The following is a 16,934-nucleotide window of genomic DNA, read 5'->3' as shown; positions in this document are numbered from 1 at the left end:
AACGCAGGGGTCGCCTGCGTTTTGAAAGCTGAACGCAAAGGTTAACTCTGCGTTTAGAAGTGGTTGTTGACTTGTGACATCCTCTATTGAAGCGTCTGGAATGATCATTATTTTGTAATCCTTGCTTTAGCTATTTAGGGGTGCGAGAGCCATCAGATTGTAACTCTCATGGTTGATTGTGAAGACCGCTAAATAGAGTTTTCATTAGTCGTCGAAAGGATCATTGAATTATAACTCCTCTCGATCTACGTGAAAAGTACTTCATTTGCAGCTTTCGTGAAAGTTGTTTGATTGTAACTTTAATTGTCGAAATATTGATTAAAGCTTAATACAGATCAGCTATCTGTTGTAATTTTTAGACAACCTACAGTAGGTTGGAAATGTTAAATGCAAGGGGGTATATACACGGTCATAAGACAAACCCCAAAAACCAAGAAAACCAAGCAAAAAGATAAAAAAATCGAAAATTCAGCATTCTGGAAAATTAGTCGTTATAGTGTTACGAGTCGACTCGTACTATTCATGGTCGACTCAGAAACTAGCCGTTAAAGGCTGCACAACAGTTATAGGTCGACTCATAAATTCATGAGCCGATTCATGCTCATGGGTCAACTCGCTACAGTTACGAGTCGACTCATCAGACTAAAAATGCTAACTGCACAACACTTCTTGAGTCGACTCGCTACAGTTATGAGTTGACTCATAACATTCACACAACATGATATGAACAATAAAAACCAACTTTAAACTTCGTTTTAAAATATCAAATAAATTCTAAAAAATGTAAAACTTTTGGAAAATGTTTATAAACATGATAATGAACATGTTACAATTTTTTTTTTCAATTTGCACTTTCCAATTGTGAAAACTCATCATTTTGCAAAATAGTCCAAAAACATGAAAACTTAACAACACATGTTTTTGATAAACAAACTTGCATATTCATTTTGAATGGATTAATGGACTTAGGAAAAGATATAAAATGATGTAGTTAAGTCTTTAATCCATAAACACATAATTTCGCAAATAAACATGATTTCTTTGATTTGTTAAAGCTTGATATTGATGAAATCATTGTAAGCATGTATAAACATGAAACAATTTGTGTAAATATAACTATATCCATTTGTTTCATATTTATGTGGCTAAACAATTATTTACCAAAAACAAAAATAATAAATATGAAACGTGTATGCATATAACTATTAGTTTAGTATTTATATAATTCAAACTTGAAAACGAAAACAATAAAAACAAAAGCAATGTGTGTGTATAGTTTGAGCTCTAAGTATCAACACACAAAGTATAAACTTATACTACTATACCCAAGCTATAGATCTTCAATGAGCTCGACTTGGTTGCGGATGAAGCTTGAACTTGAATCTTCATTTAAATTGTGCATAGCTTCAATCCTATTTCCGCCAACCCCCATTTGAATATCATCGTTTAGCTTAATTCATCCAACCTCCAACGTCGATGTTTATCTAGAATACCTAATGAGCAAACTCAAACACTAGACAAATGATGTTAGGAATTGTTTGTAAATCATCATCAAAACAAAGATACTAACAATTTCTAATTTTAAATATACAATAATTAAATTAAATATATTAAAACTTAGAGGAACGGTGGTTCAAAATGCAATATTAAAAAAAAAGTCTGTGCGTTGCACGGGGTATACGCTAGTCCCCCGTTTGGTCCTGATCCTCGCCGTTCCACGAGCAATCTGGATCCCGGTCTCAACGAAATGAAGACCGTCCATTTCCCATCGGAACTCCAAAGTTTTTAAGGGCCCGTTTGGTTGGTTTCCTAAAATCAAAGAAAAGGAAATCGGTACAAGGAAATCAATAAAATAATATTTTTATCCATTTCCATCCCTAAAACTCACCCATAACATCCAATAAAATATTATTTTTATCATCCAACTCATCTCATTTCATCTCATTTCTTACCTTTAAAAATAAACCAAACATAAGAAATGTGTCACATCATCCAACTCATCACATCTCATCTTATCTCATTTATAAAAATCACACACATCATCCAATAATATTGTGACAACTCATCTCATCTCATTAAACCTTCCTTTCCATCCATTTCCTCAAAAAAAAAACAAGAAATTGATTTCCTTAAGTATGTGTCACATCATCCAATAATATACCTCCAACTCATCTCATCTCATCTATTTTCTTATTTTTAAAAACGAACCAAACATAAACAACCTCAAAACATCATCCAATAATATACCTCCAATTCATTTCCTTATTTTTTTTAACCAACCAAACAACCTCAAAACAATTTTTTAAAAAAAATCACTCACATCATCCAATAATAAGGTGACAACTCATCTCATCTCATCTCCTATTTTATAAATTCCTTCTTTTTTAAACCAACCAAACAACCTCAAAACAATTATTTTAGGAAATAGGTTTCCTATTCTTTGATTTCCCATTCTTTTTTTCGAAACGAACAGCCCTTAAAACTCAACACACGCGGCGGTCTCAACGAAATCAAGACCGTCCATTTCCCCTCCGAACTCCAAAGTTTTTAAAACTCAACACACGTGGCAGCCTGAGCTGTCACCAGCGCATCCAACTGCCACTCATTAGTTATAGATTGCTGTTGGAGTCCGTGTTTCGAGTCCGATATATATTAAAAAACCAAATGAAAATATATAATTGAAAAAAGAAGACCCTTTTCTTGTTTTGCTGTATTTATTTTTTTCAGTTCGCTTCTAGGAGAGAATTCCCTTGGAATTTTTTCCTCGAAATTGATCGCCATTTTATCTCAGTTCTTCTGTAAGTGTCGATCTCTCTGTTTGTTTTGTAGTTTATTTGGAATTTTTAAGTTATTAATTTGTTGAGGATAGTGCACTGTTGAGCTTAGGGTTTTGTAACACCGTAAGATGATGGCTTTTTTATTTTCTTTTGCAAAATTTCTTTCACATTTTCCTGCAATTTTGGGTTCCTTTGGATGCTCCTTCGAGATCATGTTTAGTACGTTATTTTCTGAAAATTTCTTTATGTTGGCTCGTAAAAGTTCCCAATTTTCTATGCCTTTTTCAGTTAGGCTTCTACTTTTGCTTAAAATTCTTTAGATTTTTGCAATTTATGTTTTATATTTACATTATACCAAGAAGATCACTTTGATAATGTTTGCAATATTGTAGCTTGAGAATTCCTTTTTGCTGTGTATTTTTGTGACGTTGTCGTCGATAAAATTGCAGCGATGGCTATTTGAATAACGATTCTGTTTTGTTTCGCATTGTAATTCAAATTTTGAGTTTTGGTTTTATATAATTGAGCTTTTCTTTGTCAATAAGCTGCTCTTTTTTCACCATTATTTTGGTTCAAATATATTCAAACTTCTATTATGTGTTTAAGAACAAATTAATCTTCTGCTCCTTTCAGAGGGAAATGTTATTGTCTTGTTAGATTTGGTTGATACCATTTTTTTATTATTATTTTAGGTCCTTGAGGAATGTCTGAACCTGAATCAAAAGCAGAACCTGATGCAAATACAACCGCAAATGGGTCATTTTCAACCAATGACCCCATTCATAATGTTGCCAAGACCATTTCTCCAAAGAAAGATAAAGAATTAAATGGCAGGGTGGAAATTGTGGATGGAGAAAAAGAACAGAAAGAAGAGAAGAAGGATGCTGATGTGGAGATGACAGAGGCTGATAATGCAAATGTGACCAAAGCGAAGGATTCGAGAATGGATGAAGTGGATGATTCAATTAAGAAAGATGCTGAGGACACGGGAAAAGAAGTTGATGAAATGACAGAGGACGGAGTTGATGATAAGAAAGAGAGAGAACCCGAGGATGTGAAAAAAAAAGAAGCTGAGGATGTGAAAAAGGAAGAAGCTGACAATATGAAAAATGAGGAAGTAGAGACTAAGAAAAAGGAGGAGGCTGACAATACGAAAAAGGAGGGAGACAAAGACACAAGTGAAGAGGAAGTAGACACTACCAAAGAAAAGGATACAGAAAAGAATGAAGGTGAAGATACAAGAAAGACGGATGCCGAGGACACTAAAATGGAGGAAGTTGAAGAGACTAAAAAAGAAGTTGAAGGCACTAAACCGGAGGAAGGCACACCTGCGAAGGAGGGAGCCACTGCTATGAAAGAGGAATCCACAACTATGGAAAAGAGGCATGCCAGAGATGGGAAGGAGGGAGCTGAAGATATGAAGGAGGGAGCTGATGATAAAGAAAAGTTGGATGCTGAGGATATGAAAAAGGAGGCGGAGAATATGAAAAAGGAGGAAGTTGTCAGCGTACAAGATGTTAAGATGGGAGACAGAGGAGTGGAAGATAAAACAATGGAGGAACATAAGGATGTGATGAAAGAAAATAATAATGTACATGCGGAGAAGAAAGTGGTGGAGAGTAAGGTGGCTGAAGAAGACACACAAGAGTCAAAGAGGAAACCTATGCGAGGGAAAAAAGTTAGTGAGAAGGGAGAAACAAATGAGAAGAAACAAAGTGCGAAAAAGCCCAAGGAAGTTAGCACTCCTGTGGTTTCCTCTATTGAGCGTCCTGTACGTGAGAGGAAATCAGTGGAAAGATTAGTTGAAGCTCTGGACAATGAATCAATTAAACCACTTGTTATCGAAAAAGTGAGATTATGCATATGTTCTTTTAACGAATAAACATAATTTATTCTATAATTATTAATCATGTTCTATTTATTTTTCTAGGGCCGTGGAACTCCATTGAAGGATATACCAAATGGTATGGTGTTTTACTCAGTATGAGTAGGGTGGCTTTGTCACAGTGTGGCGTAGGGTGGCTTTGTCACACAGTGTGGCGGATTAATTTGTGATGTATTTTTTTATTTTGACATCACAAATTCTCCTTTACCAAAAGTTCATATTTCTACTGGATTCTTTATATTTGCCTTTGTAGCTTGATGCATTTCTTATACCACTCCTTTTATCCTGCCTTAGACTTTCACAGTTTTCCCCTTCTGAATGAAAATAATTATTTGATGTCAAGTGTCCCTGTGCAACATAATGTACCAAACTGGCTACTTTGTGTTTGGAATGTTACTGAATTAAGAAATTCTTGGTACTTTTGATGCTAGAGCTTAAACTTTTAAGTCACATATTTTTTGTTGATGCAAGTCATGTAATTTGCCTAAGATACCATCATATCTTATTTATGACAGAAGCATGAGATTATTAAAGTTTATATTAAAAGCATGTGTTTAGTTGGCGCAATTACTTTCATTTGACATGTCTTCATTCATTCTCTGGTTTTTCTGTGGTTGCATTCAAGAAGTTCTTCCTTTTATTGAGTTATTTTAGGTCCATAAATTTATTGGGGGAATTTCTTATTTATTCTTTCAACTAAAGCCTCTTTTCCTCCAGACCTTCCTCCATAACTCAAAACTAGAGGTGAATCTTAATACTCATATCTGAGCATTGAAGATCACACTATTTAACTGATATCTAGCTTATTCTATATAAGGTAGATACCATCTGATTATAATTTCTTTCTTCAAACATAAAATTTATATAATGAATTGCAAATGTGGTTCTTGGCTTTACCTTTGTTATGCATGTACATTAATTGTTATTTCAATCTCTGTTTGTTTTGTTCTTCTTGTTGCTTCATTTTGTATGACAACTTTTTTAGTTGTATATATATTAATGGTGGTGTGTTCTTTCAATCTTCATTCCAGTGGCATACAAAGTAGGAAAGAAGAAGCCAGCTGAGCTTAGGTTGCTTCATCAAACACTTTTTGGAAGAGTTGGAAAGGTGAATCAATTATAGAGAATTTTATTATCTCTATCATATATTTTCTGGATGTTTATTCATTTTTAAAGGACATGAGTGAATTTGAATCTATAAAATGTTTATCATCATTGGATAAATAACAATCTGTTTCGTGAATGTTGGTATCTATTAGAGAATGTACTTCATATCAATGTTGAAAATAATGATAACATGTATAACATCTATTCTTTATCTCACCCGACCCAAAAGTAACCATTCTGGTACCTATTAGGTGCTTTGTTAGGTACAGAGCTCTTTGTAAAATTAGTAGAGCAGGGAAAGATCTTGTGTTGCAGGGTTCACTTTTCATCTGTAGAACAACCCTTCCCAGAGCACCTTTCTACCCAGAGCATCATGGAACTAGGAGATCACTCCAAAGATGCCCTTGGCATCAAGGGTTAGAGACCGACTATAAACCTTGTTCAGTAAGTGGAATGCATTAATTGTCTACTCTCCAGTTGGCCAGTAAGTTCGGAGAAGGGACAATAACTTGTTCTTAGAATAAAATCGGCATTCTTAATACAAAAAACATAATGATCTGCCTCAAAAGTCATGTAGTGTAGCAGAACATAGATTACTTGTTTTGCCACTATTTTAATTTAAAACTAATACAAAAATATCAATAATAATTATAATCAATTGGAAAATAGATATCAAATATTAGAAATTCGCATTTCTTGATAAAAATATAAAATTTAATTCTAGACATATTAATTTAGTAACAGGTGTCATTATAAATGTGAAAATATATTATCACAAATTTACATATCTCATTCCAAAATTTCACACTCACTGCAATCTGCATAAATCTTAAGTTACACGATCACAAGTATATCATGACTTTGAAAAAAAGCTATCAAGCTTAACATCAATTTAAGAGTGAACATTGAAGTACGTTAAGTCTTAAACAAAGCAAAAGAAAAATACTTTCAAGTCTACTATAAATTATATTGATGTAGGTGAGTTATAATTGAAATAGCGTGTGTTATACTGAGATAGTGTACTCTATTTCGTAATAACAGAGTAACGATGTATTTGTGTTATTTTAAATGCTACTTAACATTAAGGTTTATTAAGTTACATAGGGCAAAAAAACAAGTTATGTAATGCGTTTATTTCAACACTGCTTCACATGATCCCATGTTGGGCTGCTTTTAGTACTGATGTTCATCCTTTAGGCTTGTTTATCAAAACAAGGTATCTTAGGAGCAAAGGGAAACTTTATGTACCTGTTGCTATGTTCACTCCAGTTGGGTATAATTTAACAATATATTTCCAAACAAATAACTGCTAGTGGCTACAGATGGAAGTAAACTATCTTATTATCAAGTTGAGTTAACTCCCACATTGCTTTGAGGGCGAAGAGTATTGAAGGCTTCGGAGTTTCTTAAGAAGTGGGAGTATAAAATACAAGTTAAGTTTATTTAATGGTAATACGGTGCTGAGGGTTTGAAAGGTTCTCCAAAATGGTTGGCATCCTAGATCTCAATTCTCAGATTGGAACAATGATGTTCTGTTACCAACAACAACAACAACAACAATGAAGCCTTTGTCCCAAATGTTTGGGGTTGGCTACATAAATCCTATTTTTCCATTCCGTTATTATGGGCCATCTCCTCTGATTTTCTGTTACCAAGTAAACCGCAAACTTCCCACCCCTTCTATAATTCAATATAAATGACAATGTTCGTGAACTAAGTTTACGAGACGGTAATTGATGGAAGTTTGTGTTTCACAATACAATTCTCTTCTGTCACGGTTGCATCGTTAAGGTATATAACCTTTGGTTATATATAATACATATATTGGTCACTTGGATGGGAAAAGCTTATTTTAGGTTACCCAGTCCATACTACAAGTTTGGCTTTGTAACGATGACACCTATAATCCCTGTGATAGTTAGAATGTGTTGTACACAACAGAGGTGATGCCAAGTATTTTAGAATTAATAAAAAAATGGAAAAAGCAAGTAGTTGCTTTCAGTGAAAGCAATTGATATAGTGCATTTTCAGCTCTATTTCATATGATTTATGATCTCTTAGCTGATGGCACTAGGACTTGGCGAGTGAGTGGGAAACCTAAGTATTAGTACTTTCTCTTGATTGTCTCATTATTGAACATTGTTCATTATACAGATGTGTATAGGAAGTTTATCTGGCAGATAATGTGCATTTGTAAGGAAAAAAAACTGGAGAAAGTGAAAAATATGAAGGATCTTTAATCCTAATATAATATATTAAATAGCCCATTTCACTTGCCTAATCCTAGTTGGGAAGGAAAATGAGCACCATTCAATCCATTGCTTTCCTAAAGCCCAAACTAAGAAATGGAAATGCCAATCACTTTTTTCTAGCTTTCCATTTCCTTTTACTTGGCGGTTGCCACTTTCTGCTTGCCAATTCTCAAATGAATTTACATCTTTATTTTAATGGTCTTTGAGCTTTAAGTTTTCTTCTGATATTTTTTTGAAAGTTGTAACCATGGATTAAAAAAAAAACTTAGAACCATTTTAACCTTGATTCATCATTGATGAACATGTTAGGAACATTTGTAACAGCAAAATTTAGCAAGTAGCACGTGCTAGGTTACATATGCAGAAATCTTCATTAACTGGGGACCTCCTTAAATGATATCATGTTACCCACACTGTGTTTGATGTTCGCATTGACAGTGTTTGATGGGTGTCTAGATTTTGGAGGGATGATGAATAGAGAGTAGTAGGATTTATTGTCTCATACTGAGAAGAGACTCGAAGGAGCTTAACTGTCTTGAGGGTGGGTGTGATTGATAGATGGAGTTCTATACATTTGAGGTGGACTATGACGAAGAAGATAATTATGGGTACATTTCAGTGTGTATCCAGCTTATTGTGAGGAATACTAACACTCGAGGCCTGAGTATGGTTTTATTGTGGAAGTTTCTTGCCACTTCTTGTAAGTGCTCAAATTTTCTACAGTGCTTGATGTATAATTAATTTTAGGGTTTGTAAGCTTTAAACTGTTTATTGGCACTGGTTTATTCTAGATGTGTACTTAGAAAGCCTAAATGTACATGCAATATTTAGAGTGAGAGAAGCTGATTTATGATAATTGTACGCTTTTCTTTCTTTATTTATTTTTTGGTGTTCTAGATAAGCTAGGTGTCACTCATATAGATGCATTTGGCTATGAGATATTAGAGTTATGCAACTTTAAGTTGCTATACACATAGCTGGAATTGTATCCTTTCAGTCCAGATATAACTTGAAGTCAGAATTACAATAAAGTCTTTTGATATCTTCAGATTTGTTATTAATGTAGTTTTTTTAATTAATCTTTTACTTTTTCTTAACTTGAAATTTCTCACTACTAGTTCATCATTGTTGTCAAGGCATGAGCGACAGGGCACCCCAGTGCCTCATTTTCACATTTTTTTAGACAAGATTTGAGCAAAATGCGTTTAACAATAATGTACCAGAAAGATGCATACTGAAATGATGTAGCGACGAAGACACCACTCTTTATTAGCAAGTAACATAATTCCTTTGCCCTCAGCTTCTCCTCTGCCAAAAATCTTGTTCCTTCATGTTTCTTACATTGTTCCACTTCTTTTACTGTTCAGTAGTTGCATTTACTTCTGCTACCAGTTAGCCCACTGGATGTGAAAGTTGCGTAGGAAGAATTCTGAGAAAAGAATATCAAGAAGACAAAGGAAAAAGATGACCCAGAAGATAAGAAATGGCTGAGAAGAAGGTGAAGACGAAGAAGAGACATAGGTAGTAGTTTGTAATGTTAAAGATGCTATCGAGGTGTTTATAAGTAGATATTTCTGTATAAGGCATTTGTCCATAAAGTGGATGAAGTCTAGTGTATTTATTTGTTCTCAGAGAAGAGCTTGGGTGAGAAGAAGGGTAGAACCAAGAAGAAAGGAAGTGGAAGAAATGATTGAGAAGGTGAAGACCAAGAAGTGACATAAGTAGTGGTTTGTATCATTAAACATGTTATCAAGGTGTTTATAAGTAGATATTTCTGTATAGGCATTTGTCCATAAGGTGGATGAAGTCCAGTGTATTTATTTGTTCTCAGAGAAGAGCTGGGGTGAGAAGAAGAGGAAAACCAAGAAGAAAGGAAGTAGAAGGCATTGGAAGAATTGAATGACAATAATAAGGAGAATAAAGAAGACTAAGTAGAGAATAAGTAGAACACAGAGGAAAAATACTTAGAAAAGAATATGAAGTAGACATGAAAAAGATGACTGATAAGAGAACAAATGATTGAGAAGAGGGTGAAGACCGAGAATTGTCAGAGGTAGCCTTTTATATAGTTTAGCACATTATCAAGGTGTTCATAAGTAGATATTCTTTATAAAACATTTGTCCATAGAGTAGGTTAATGTCTAGTGTGTTTAGTTCTTGAATTTTGGTTAATACCCAAAGACATGAGCTTCCAGTTTATACCTGCAACCAGTATATGCCTGAAACCATTTAGGCACCCGTGCCTTGTGCCTTGTGTACTCACTTGAGAGTTTCTGTGACACTATGCAATTTCATGCAGCACCACAAGGTCGAATGAGTCACACGGACATTGGTCCCTTGCCTCAGGCGCATGCAAATTCTATTGACACCCTCATTACATTGTAGTGCTTGGGTCTTTTAATTATAATTAATTCCTGAACTATTTTTTCCTTGGTTATTTTAGATTAGATATTAATTTGATATGGTTTTATTCTATTCTCACCCCCTATTTATATGGAGATTTGATATTTCTTTTCTTTTGCAGGCGATTAATTATAAAACTCACATTCTCCAATTCTCTGGGTTTGTTTGGCATGAGAGTGAGGTAAAGGCCTTTTTTTCCAGGCCCTAAGTAAACTGAAAGCATTCTATACTTTGGAGATCCTTATTACATTTCTTATGTCACTATATTTGCACACCTCATGTATTTTGTTGATTCCAGAAATAATTAGCAACTAACTTGTTTGCAGGACAAACAAAAGACCAAAGTAAAGGAAAAACTTGATAAATATGTGAAAGATACATTACTAGATTTCTGTGATTTGTTTGATATACCCGTGTTGAAAGCCAAGTCTAACGCAAGGAAGGTTTGCTGATTTAAATTCTCTTACATTTACCTGAATATTTTACACCTGGATTTGGTGGTTTTGCAAGTTTATGTTTATGCCTTATAGGTTGGAATGTGCTAGCAGGAGGAGCTAGTTGCAATGTTACTGGACTTTATGGTGGCACCTCATGCTACAACGGATGTTATACTTTCTGAGAAAGAGCAGGTTTACCTTCAAGGATAAAAATCTTTTTTCCAAGATGAGATTATACATCATGAAGTATGACTTATCATCATTTGTACCTTCAATTATACCAGTCAGCGAAATCCAAGAAAAGGAAGAGAGGAGCTAAGGAGAGTGGATCAAAAATCTCTGGAGGATTTTTGGGAAAGCAGTCAAAGAAGGTTTGATTTTCAACTTAAAAGTCATATTCAGTTGGCATTTTATATCTTTCTTTTCTATCTTTGTACTCTTATATTGTCTGACCTATTATTCAAATAATGTTCTGCGTACATACCTCGTTTGTACCCTCTTTCCAATTTGCCTCGTTGGTCACATTTCATGCCCTTCCTTTGTATATAGTTCTTCAGATAGCATCTCTTCACCATTTTCTTTGCTTGACTATAGGTAGACTGTGGATTGTAAATTTCTCAGGCACTCTCAGCGATCTTTATACGAGGAAAGTTAGTTGATAGGTCAATAGAGTTTATATAAAGCATATTTTAGATCGCGCACTTTGGGTATAGTGGAGTGTTCTGACATCCATTACACTGCAAGTGCACTTTATTGCATGAACTTACTGCAGGACAATAAGATGGAATGCCCCTAAACTGACCTACCTTTTAGATTTTGCATGAAGTTCCCCTATGTAATCAATTTAAATGACCGCTGGTTAAAAAAAGTTGATCTTTTGGTAAAACCTTATTTCAGCATTTATCTTGCATAATCATGATCACTTTTTTGACGGTAAGGGGCATATATGATGATGATGAAGACAATAATACTTGCGGAAGGGCCTATTGATTTATTTATTCAAGTGTGTACTTGTTGAATCACCTAAACATGTAGTAGCTCTAATACTGCAGGAAACTAAGAGCACAGATACACCAAGAACAAAAGGGACTACACATGACAGAAACGAGGAAGAAGAAGATGATGATGAAAATGGTGTTCCTTCTGAGGATGATTCATCTGAAAATTCTGAGAGCAAGGAGAAAGAATTTGACACTGGAAAAACACCAGAAGATGACAAGGACGATCGTGAATCTGGAAAGGGAAGGCAGGAGATGAAATCTCCAAAAAAGGGTGGCTCTTCCAGTACAAAGAAGCTGAAGGTGTCTGATACTTCAAAAGAGATTTCTTCTCCCACAACTGCAAAGAGTCCTAATAGCCCATCATCTTCCAAACAGCCAAAAAATTCCAAACACTCAAAAGACAGGAATAAAACCAATGACAAAACAAAAACTGCTTCTAAGACAGTCCTAAGGAAGCACAAAGAGGTTGAGCGACCTGCAAAGAAAGCAGTTACTTCTAAAACAGATCCAAAGGAGAAGGCATCAGGTATGCCTTCAAATCGTATGATATTTTTTTATATGTCGAAAGGAAAAGGTAGCGCCTTAATAATATCCAGCAATGCATTTATTATCTGGGATAGGTTGTATATTCTTTTTAGTAGTTTTATTCTTACATGCATGACTCTTTGTAAGCTTGCCGCTCCATGATATCATACTCACAATGGAGTTACTATTATCAAAATGTCGTATATTTCATTCGGTTTTTGTAATATCAAAGTGTTAGTAAAAAAACAATGGATAACATCCTTGGTATCAGCTAAATAAATACTTTTTCTACATTCAGCTATTAAGACCCATCTCCTCTGTTGGGTAGCTGGGTAACTGGACATATATTCTTTAGGATCATTTCAAAGAGGTCTTGTGAAATTCTATTACCAGAATCAGCATTGTACTTATCATTAGACCTCGTCCATTTTCCTGGTCGGATACCATGCACCGGCAGTGGAAGTTTGAAAGATCAAGCCATGGACTTTAGCACTATTCACATCACGTGAGGGACTGGATGTTCATTGAGTTGCAACTGCATCAGTTTTGGTACATAACGGTTCATGGAGCCGTCCTACATAGATGTGTGAACTGCAGATTTGTGTCCCACTACGAATTGAAACTGTATTATTTGCTACTCATGATTCTGGGCACAGGCACATGACATGTAACGGCTTCTGAGCTTTCATGCATAGATTCTTAACCTTATATGCTCTGTTGCATTTTCACAAACACCTGCACGAAACCATCATAAGCTGATATTTCTATAATTTTCCACTCTGAGATCAGGTAGGACTTTCATTTTTTATGTTGAATTTCTTTAAAAGTTTGCATATTGGCCAAGGTGTTTGACATTTTTTATTTGTATCCATCTTGTGTTATTTTTTTGTAAGCAACTATGGTTCCTGACTAATCATAATAAAGACGGGCTAAGTAGAATCACGCTGGTTCAGTAGAATCATGTAAAAGGATGTGTAGAGTGAGTATTTAGCTGCATTTCCCCCCATTGAGACATGTAGAATAAAACTCGAGTTTAATGAAAAAGCAGATTTGATTTCTCAGGTGCTGGTTATTAAAAGCCTAACAGGTACACCATCCAGGAATTTAGCTCCTGTCTTCTTTCTCCTGCATGTGCAGTTAATGTGCATGTATTCAGGAAGGGAGGTTTTTTTTTTCCTTTTTTTCCTTTTTTTCCTTCCTGGTTTATAATAAAATAAAAAGTCTTAATTAAAGCAGTTAATATTTTCAAACATTTCACACAAAAGTACAGAAAACTACATTCATGCATGTACGTGCTTTTGCACATCAACATTAGGGGGGGTTAGTCACCTAGAACTTAAAATTAGAACTGGGATAATCTGTGGGATAAAATTTTAAGGTGTTAGTCACATAGAACTAAACCTAGAACAAAATTTTAAGGTGTTAGTCACATAGAACTAAAACTAGAATAAAATTTTACAGTGTTAGTCAAGCAGAACTTTAACAAAACTAGAATTGGGATAATTGTACAAAATTATCCCACTTTTTTTATTTTTCTATACAAAAATGAGAGTTCTAGTCTCTCAAATTATTCCAAGTTTTAGCTTGGAACTATGTGGTAAAAAACTAGAACTCGTATTTATTTTGTTATTTTTTATTTTTTTCTTTACTTATTTCCTATTATGGTTATCACCATCATTAAACCATCATCATAATAATAATTGTCAATATCTTATAGTCTAACCAAAAGTTATTTAATAGTAACGAACATTCTTGTAAGAAATTATCAATTAATAATAGTAAGTTTAAAATACATAAATAGTATTTATATCTTCAAAATGCATAAATATATACTTCATGATTATAAAAATTTATCCCACGTTATTTTATCAAAATATCCTGCTTCACAAAATTGTTCCTAGTTATCCCACTAAAATATCCCACTAGCGAAATATTATTCCACTTTAACAATTATCCCATTTTGCATGAAAATGTGCCAATTGACTAACACCCCCTAGGAGAATGTTAGTGTATAACTATGAAGTACGAATAATTTGAACACTAAATGATTAGTAGATAAATATTAGTAGATAAATATCTTAATGTCAGAATATTAACAAAATGAATTCAATATTTACAGTAAGCAATGGCGCTAACATAGGATGAAGATGGGAGGTAATATTCTGACTTTTGTTATGCCGAAAAGTTCGGTAATATATTTAAATTTTAACCTTACATCTCAACGAGCCTCCATTGGCCTTGGGGAAAGCTGACCAATCATTATGGGAAGATCTGGTCACAACAAGTAGTGAGCAAATTTTTTGTTTCGTCTTCTGGACATTATCTTAGACTTTTCCTCCTTGTTTCTTCGTTTTGTTAGAATCAGCAAATTTTCTATTGCACCTTCTAGCCATCTTAAGCTAGGTTTTTCCTCTTTTTCTCACCATTGTCCGTCCTTTAAGTCAGTCTCATTCTCTGACCCTTCACAATAATGTTGTACATCCTTTTTGAAGAGCCCCTTTGTATTTTGGACAATGATAATTGTACTCCATGCCCCAAATGATTTTTGCACTAGAATTTATGAGCTACCAAGGACCCCATACTTTTGTTTCCTACAGTACAAATGCGCTTTGTGGCTTGTCGAACAATTATCTTTTCCCCTTTTTTGGGATATTTATTGTACATAAATTGCATTATTAAAAAAATACTCATGAATTATGTGAAGGAAATAGATTGTGTATGTGATAGATTGTGTAGGTTGTCACGCCTCGGGCCCACGGGCCCGTTGGCACGTGTAAGCTGTGGGACCCACCAAGAGCAGCTCGATGTTGGCTTAAATCTACCATCAAAATACTAGCACTAGTTGTTCTTGGGTCTTGGGTTTTTTTATTTAAGCCACTAACATTTTTTCACACTAGTCCATGTGGGACTAAAGTGGGCGTGTTATAATCACCCCATCTTACAAAGACGACGTCCTGATCGTCATGACATGACAATTGGCACATCCCAGTATCACTGTCAGGCTATGTTACCTAAACTCGGGTACAAGTATCCAATACTGGTGCGGATCTGAGTGTTCGATACGAAATTTTTGAAAATTTTGGATAAGGGGATACTGTCCTAAATTTCGACACGGGTACGGGGATACACTTTTAATAATAGTTTAATTTATTTAATGAAGTACAACGGGATACACTTTTAATAATAGTTTAATTTATTTAATGAAGTACAACTAATTAAATTCCATTCCTCTATCCCGTATACACTTTTACTTGCTTCAAAATTTATTTAATGAAGTACAACTAATTAAATTCCATTCCTCTATCCCGTATACACTTTTACTTGCTTCAAATATTTATTGTAAAACCCAAACCCAAACCCAAAAACCCAAACCCAAAAACCCAAAACCCAAACCCAAAACCCAAACCCAAAACCCAAAACATAAAACCCAAACTAAAGTAAACTATGTAACCCTAATTTTCACTCACCCGACGCCGCCACGAAATTTCCATCGACCCGTTCTGTTCCTCGTCGAAGCTTGAACTCGTCGAAGCCTCACGGATCCTCATCTTCGATCTCGTCTTCAACTTCCGAGCTCGCCTTCAACGTCTGTCGAACAGTCGAAGCTTCGTCTTCAACCTCCGAGCTTCGTCTTCAACCTCCGAGCTCGTTTTCAACCTCCGTTCTGTTCCTCGTCGAAGCTCGAACTCGCCAAAGTCACCTCTGCCTCCTCCATCGACGATGAGGAGCCATCTCCTCCCCCTCCTTCGTCGACGACGAGCAGCCGCAGCCCCCGCCGCCTCCTCCTTCGTCCGTATCCGAGTGCCAACCACCGTATCCGACCTGTATTTCGTACCCGGATCGGTGTCGGGTCGTATTGACACCGGTACGACTATCAAACCGTCGTGTCCGAGTAACGTAGCTGTCAGGCGATGTGGAGGTGATGCGGACTCTAAAGGTGGCTCTCACCGCATTCACACGGTGTAGCACTTAGCTCCACACTTCCGGCTGGCGACTGCTCTGATACCATTTTTGTTATGCCCTGGGCCCACGGGCCCGTTGACACGTGCAAGCCGTGGGACCCACCAAGAGCAACTCAATGTTGGCTTAAATTCACCGTCAAAATGCTAGCACTAGTTTTTGGGCCTTGGGCTTCTTTATTTAAGGCACTAACATTTCTTCACACTAGTCCATGTGAGACTAAAGTGGGGGTGTCACAATATATATTTCACGGGCCCGTTGGCACGTGCAAGATGTGAGACTCACCAAGGGCAACTCAATGTTGGTTTAAGTCCACCGTCAAAATGTTAGCACTAGTTATTTTTGGGCATTAGGCTTCTCTATTTAAGTCACTAATATTTCTTCGCACTAGTCCATGTAGGATTAAAGTGGGGGTGTCACATAGGTGGCCCTGTCCTAAATGAAAATTAGGTGTCTCTAGCAGGCTGAGGCAGATACTATGGTGTCTGCATGAATGCAGTATGGTTTTTGTGAACAGCTGGGTATGTGGTACTTGATGGGCTTAGTGCTTAACGGGGTTGTGTAAGAGGCACGACTAGTGGATAAGC

General features: G+C 35.6%; 1 protein-coding gene across 1 annotated transcript in view; it reads left to right on the top strand.

The window, feature by feature from the left end:
- LOC109822334 (titin homolog) overlaps positions 2,677-16,934 on the top strand; it is a 16,598-nt gene continuing 2,340 nt past the window's right edge. The window contains exons 1-9 of the mRNA XM_020388516.1: positions 2,677-2,798; positions 3,470-4,626; positions 4,708-4,741; positions 5,694-5,770; positions 10,546-10,605; positions 10,751-10,867; positions 10,973-11,053; positions 11,146-11,232; positions 11,914-12,388. Of these exons, the coding sequence (XP_020244105.1) occupies positions 3,481-4,626; positions 4,708-4,741; positions 5,694-5,770; positions 10,546-10,605; positions 10,751-10,867; positions 10,973-11,053; positions 11,146-11,232; positions 11,914-12,388 (2,077 nt within the window). The 5' untranslated portion in view covers positions 2,677-2,798; positions 3,470-3,480. The remainder of the gene's footprint in view (positions 2,799-3,469; positions 4,627-4,707; positions 4,742-5,693; positions 5,771-10,545; positions 10,606-10,750; positions 10,868-10,972; positions 11,054-11,145; positions 11,233-11,913; positions 12,389-16,934) is intronic.

The sequence above is a fragment of the Asparagus officinalis genome, chromosome 8 (assembly GCF_001876935.1).
Source record: "Asparagus officinalis chromosome 8, Aspof.V1, whole genome shotgun sequence".
Classification (NCBI taxonomy): domain Eukaryota; kingdom Viridiplantae; phylum Streptophyta; class Magnoliopsida; order Asparagales; family Asparagaceae; genus Asparagus; species Asparagus officinalis.
This window is presented reverse-complemented; position numbering and strand designations above follow the sequence as displayed.